The following is a 4,905-nucleotide window of genomic DNA, read 5'->3' as shown; positions in this document are numbered from 1 at the left end:
AGCCACTCCTCGGAAGGAAGGTTGGGCAATCCTACTTCCGTAGTGATACTGCCTCGGAAACCCAAGGAGGGGTCACTATGAGTAGGGGTCGACTCAACGGCAAACAACAACAACAACTGGTTATAAGGCTGGGCAATCTACTTCCGTAGTGATACTGCCTCAGGAACCCAAGGAAGCGTCGCTTTGAGTCGGGTCTGACTCCACGGCAAATAACAACAACAAATATTCCAGAAAATACAAGGCTATCAATGTGATATGTACAATCAAAAAGAAGGAGGAAAATGCACAATCTCTTAATTTACTAAAATGTCTTAAGCACACACAGCAGTTCACTACAGATTTTAAAAAGTTAAATTAGAAAGTAAGCAACAGCTATTCAAAATAACAAATCAGTCTAAATGAAAATTCAATGATAATTGTGATCCACACATTTGGGGAACAGTTGTGCGTAAGAGAGGAAATAATTCTAACAGCTCCTGAACTCATAATGGCATTCTCTGGAATGATGTTTTATCAATCACCCTTATAGCATACTTACATAAAAACTCTAACTTAGCTAGTTAGTAATAAGTTTCCATAGCCTCTTAAATCTTCATTTCTCTAAGGAGACTTCAAGTAATAAATCATCTAATTTAGTCCTTCTTGGTGATATAACAACTCCAAAACAAAATGAAAAGCAATATATAAAATGCAACAAGATGTTGGTGAGTAGCAACTGGGATCTTAAAAGCTTGCAAGCAGCCATCTAGATGCAATGATGGGTCGCTCCTTGTCCAGAGCAAAGAAGAATGAAGAAAACTAAAGATTCATGGAAACAATGAGTCCTAGCGACTGATACACCATGCGATCTGCAGCCTATACGACTATGAGACCAGAAGAACTAGATGGTGCCTGGCTACTGTCAACCACTTGGAGGGGGGATCTATGTAGGAGATCCTAAATAGAGAGGGAAAACAATGTGGAACAAAACTCAAAATCATTTGAAACAAAAAAAAAGGGGACGGGGTTTGCTGGTCTGATACAGCCTAGTGGAACCACTGAGACTATGGCCCCTTGCTGCCCTTCAGGTCTGGAATTGAACCCATACCTGTGGCTTCCAGCCAAACAAAAGACAGACATATGAGTTGAACATTTACCTGAGGTAGGTACAGTCTTTGGAGAGAACAATCATGGGAGAAAGAAGGGCTGCTTATGCACAGGGAGACAGCTCAGGGGGCAGGAGTGCATAGCGGGATGGACACAGGGAAGAGGTAACTATTGGGAGGAAGTGGGAGGGGAGTTGTTGCACTGTGGTAAATTGTAGTCAATTGTCATGAGAAAAAGTGTATGTGAACTACTGTATGGAAAGTGAATTTGCTCTGTAAATTTTCACTCAAATCACAATTAAAAAAAAAAAAAAAAAAAAAAAGGCAACAAGATGTTACAAAGTATTTCTAGGCAAAGAATTATGCAGAGACCAGGCATGGGACCTCAGAACACTGAGACAAATCAATCTATATGCCAAACAAGAGCTCTCAACATTTTTGGCCTTAAACCAACTGTGGAAAAAATATAATCATTTCATCAGTAGTGGCTCAGAGGGTAGGCAAGAAATAGGAAGACTCTTAACAAGATGGATTGACACAGTGGCTGTAACAAAAGACTCAAACATAGCAATGATTGTGAGGATAGCACAGAACCAGCAGTATTTTGTTCTGTTCGTTCACTATGAGTCATAATCAATTCGATGGCACCTAACAACAGTGGTTCATTGGCAATTTGAGGAGATGGGAAGGGGGCCACTCATGTGGTGTACTGATGTGTAGGAGTGTATAAAATTCCAGGAGCTGGGTAGAGTACAGTTGCGAATCCCTGATCACTCTCCAGGAACATTCTAAGTCTTACACTTTCCTCAAACATATGTCCCACACATTTACCCAATTAGGAATATCCAAGCTAGTACCAGGAAGTTGAAATTTAGTTTTAAGTTTCAAGAGAACCACATAAATTCATCATTTCTAATAAGAATTAAAAATTCTACCATATTCCTGATGTTAGTAAACTTGCTTGTTTTTCAGTTGTTGAGAAGGAAGAAAAAAAAAGACTAACACTCAGAAAGCCTTACAGAGGCATGTTTTACTTATGCAAAGAAAAGAGGAAATTTAGTAGAATTTACATCCATTTACTTGCTGGATAAACATTAAACTCCTTCCATAGCAATTAAAGAAAATTTGACTAATTTGGTTACCTTTCTTTCAACACCATTTCTCAAACTCAAGTACTGCTTCAAGTACTTTTAACATCAGACACTGTCCTGTACTTTTTTATACCTGATGTACTGCATTCTGGAACGTCAATTGCCCACTTCATGAAATTTTATCATTCAGGAATAAGGTCAAATGTTACCTGCAATGCAAAGCCTTACTCCCACAGGCAGTTAGTTAATGGCTGGCAACTCTGAGCTCCTCTAAAACATTCACCTCCTCCATTTCTTGTGGGCCAGCCTCTGCTTTATTTACTGAAGACTCTAGGAACCAGCCACTTAGCAGACTCAGTAACGTCAGAATAAATTAATCCTGTTTCATTTACCAGAAGGCTACATGAGGTAGAGTTTGACCATACAACCTCCCCCCCAGGAGCCACAAACACAAACCCTCTTAGAAGCCACTTCACACCTGATAAGGCCTTTCATGTCCTTTCTAGCAAGTGATTTTCACAAGGACTTGGTACTTTGGCGGGGCCAGGGATAATCACTTCCACTTGTGCCAATGAGAACCTGGAGGCTCAGAGAGGGAGAGCATCTTGCCCAGGGTCACACAGCCCACAGGGAGCAGAGCTGAGGCTAGAGCTCCAGTCTTCTAGTTCCGGGCTCCTGCTCTCTCTCCCTGCTGCTGGCACCCTCCCTGTGATTACGTAACAGCTTCAGGCTTGTCATTGAAGCATGGTATGAGAGTAGGGGTAGAAATAGACCAGTAAGTCACTCTCCATCAGACAAAGACAGGAAAATGTGAACCAGCCTGGGTTCATATTTTTTACATTAGTCTACTTTATGTAACAGCAAGAGCTGATGGGTTCCTAGACTCAGAATTGTCTTCCATTTCACATCAATGCCATTTGATGGGTTGCCTCTCCCTGCTTGCTGCATGGTACTGATGGATTAGGATTACTGTAATGTAGTCATTCTGGCTTTAGTAACACTTAAAGCTTCAAAGCAGCCCACTTTACCGAATGGAAAACTTACCTTGACTATTCTCCCATGAAATGATTTCCAGTAATTTAAATAATGAGCTCTTTCAACATCACATATTCTGCCAAAGGATTCACAAAGGTAAAATAAACCTAACAGCATAACAGTTTAAATACACTACCTGAAAGAGTAACGATTCCCCTGGGTTGCGGCTGAAACCGCAAATATTTGTTACAAAAGTCAGGAGATTCAAGGGCCAAAAACAAAACATTGCCCAAAAAGTAGCCAGCTGTCTGGCCCACCGAATTGCAAGTAGAAGCATAACCCACATTTTCCCGGGATAACATCGTTAACGCCCAGCCATCCACAGCGATGTCCTGAGTCGCGGCCAGGAATTCAAACAAAAAGAACGTCACAGTGAGAGCAACCACATCAGGGGTTCTGCCATCAACATTCCCGAGCAAACGGTCCACCTGCGTGGATAAATATATCATGAAGAGTCCCAGTGTGTACTGTGTAGGGACAAGCCAAGATTTGCGACGACCGAAGTTCCTGAAGTAGACCGCATCAACCAACGGGGCCCAGAGCAATTTGAGACTGAAAGGCCAAAAGACAAAACTGAAGAAAGCTTGGTCTGTATAGCTAACATTTTTGCTTTGCAGAATGAGTGGGATGCTTCCCGCTAGGCCCAGTGGAATGCCCTGAAGCACGTAAAGAAAGAGTAGAAGCAGAATGCTGCTTAGTTCGGCCCTGCAACTTTGTGGGACTTTTGAGACTTCACCAGTCGCATCCCGCAGAAGAGCTTCTCTGTCCCCTTCCGCTCCTACCGAGTCCGGATGATTGCCATCCCAGGCGCCCGGTGGCAGAGGCCCACTCTTCATATCCAAAGAATGGTTGAAAGTCCCTGGTCGCCGTTGCCGACTACTGTCCTTGTGGGAGACGGTGGGTGACATATCAGAGACGATGCAGAGCCCAGTCTGTGGGGGGCCGGGGCTGAGCGTTTTGGATACGTTTAGGTAGTTCCACGTCCAAGGCTGCTGCTCTGGACCAGGGCCTCGGTGGTTCAGGGAGGAGGGCAGGACGAGGGGCTACAAGAATACTTCTTACTGCAGCCTGGGGTGCTGAAGCGGGGAGCCAGTCCCTCCGCTGGAGTCCCAGGCGATGCCCGGGTAAGTGCCCCTTAGAGCACCGAAAAGAAACCTGAAGTAGTATCCCGGGAAATAGCACCGGGCTCGGGGGTGGAGGAGGGGGCTGTGGTGCCGCGATGGAAAAACACCCCTAGATGCGGCGGGACCAGGTCTCTCGTCCCCTCGAACCACCTCCAGTTGTAGCCGCCACTAATGCGGCAAAAAGCACTTTCTCCACAGGGCTCCAGAGGTACTAGGTAACTTCCTGCCTCGTGCTTCAGGAAGAGGTTCAGGTCTCAAATGGGTCCCAGCCTCCAAAGCAAGCCAATCAGGACACGCTCCCTTGGCCGAGTTTGGAAGCAACGCTTCCTCGGAACCAGCACCCTCCAAGGCCCGGGCTTCCGGGGATGATTACAGACAGCGCACTGACAGGTGGGGCGTGGCTCGGGGCGAACTCTGTCTCTGTGAGCGCATGCGGCCGTTTTGAAAGCGTGGGTCTCGGTCATTGGGTGCGCGCGGGCACGTGACCGCTGGTGGAGCAAGGCTGGCGGGGGCGGTTAGATGTAGGTGAAGAGCGCCGTATTGTGTGATGTTGCGTAGTTTACGGGCTAG

The 4,905-nt window shown here is 45.4% G+C and overlaps 1 protein-coding gene across 1 annotated transcript in view; it reads right to left on the bottom strand.

The window, feature by feature from the left end:
- The window catches only part of SLC33A1 (solute carrier family 33 member 1), a 42,306-nt gene extending 38,187 nt beyond the window's left edge, over positions 1 to 4,119 (bottom strand). Inside the window, exon 1 of the mRNA XM_007943563.2 lies at positions 3,348 to 4,119. Within this exon, the coding sequence (XP_007941754.1) occupies positions 3,348 to 4,119 (772 nt within the window). The remainder of the gene's footprint in view (positions 1 to 3,347) is intronic.
- Between the last annotated feature and the right edge of the window lie 786 nt (positions 4,120 to 4,905).

Source organism: Orycteropus afer, unplaced genomic scaffold (assembly GCF_000298275.1).
Source record: "Orycteropus afer afer isolate SDZICR_OR568_19922 unplaced genomic scaffold, OryAfe1.0 scaffold00109, whole genome shotgun sequence".
Lineage (NCBI taxonomy): Eukaryota > Metazoa > Chordata > Mammalia > Tubulidentata > Orycteropodidae > Orycteropus > Orycteropus afer.
Note: the sequence above shows the minus strand (reverse complement) of the source record. Positions and strands in the feature narration are given on the sequence as shown.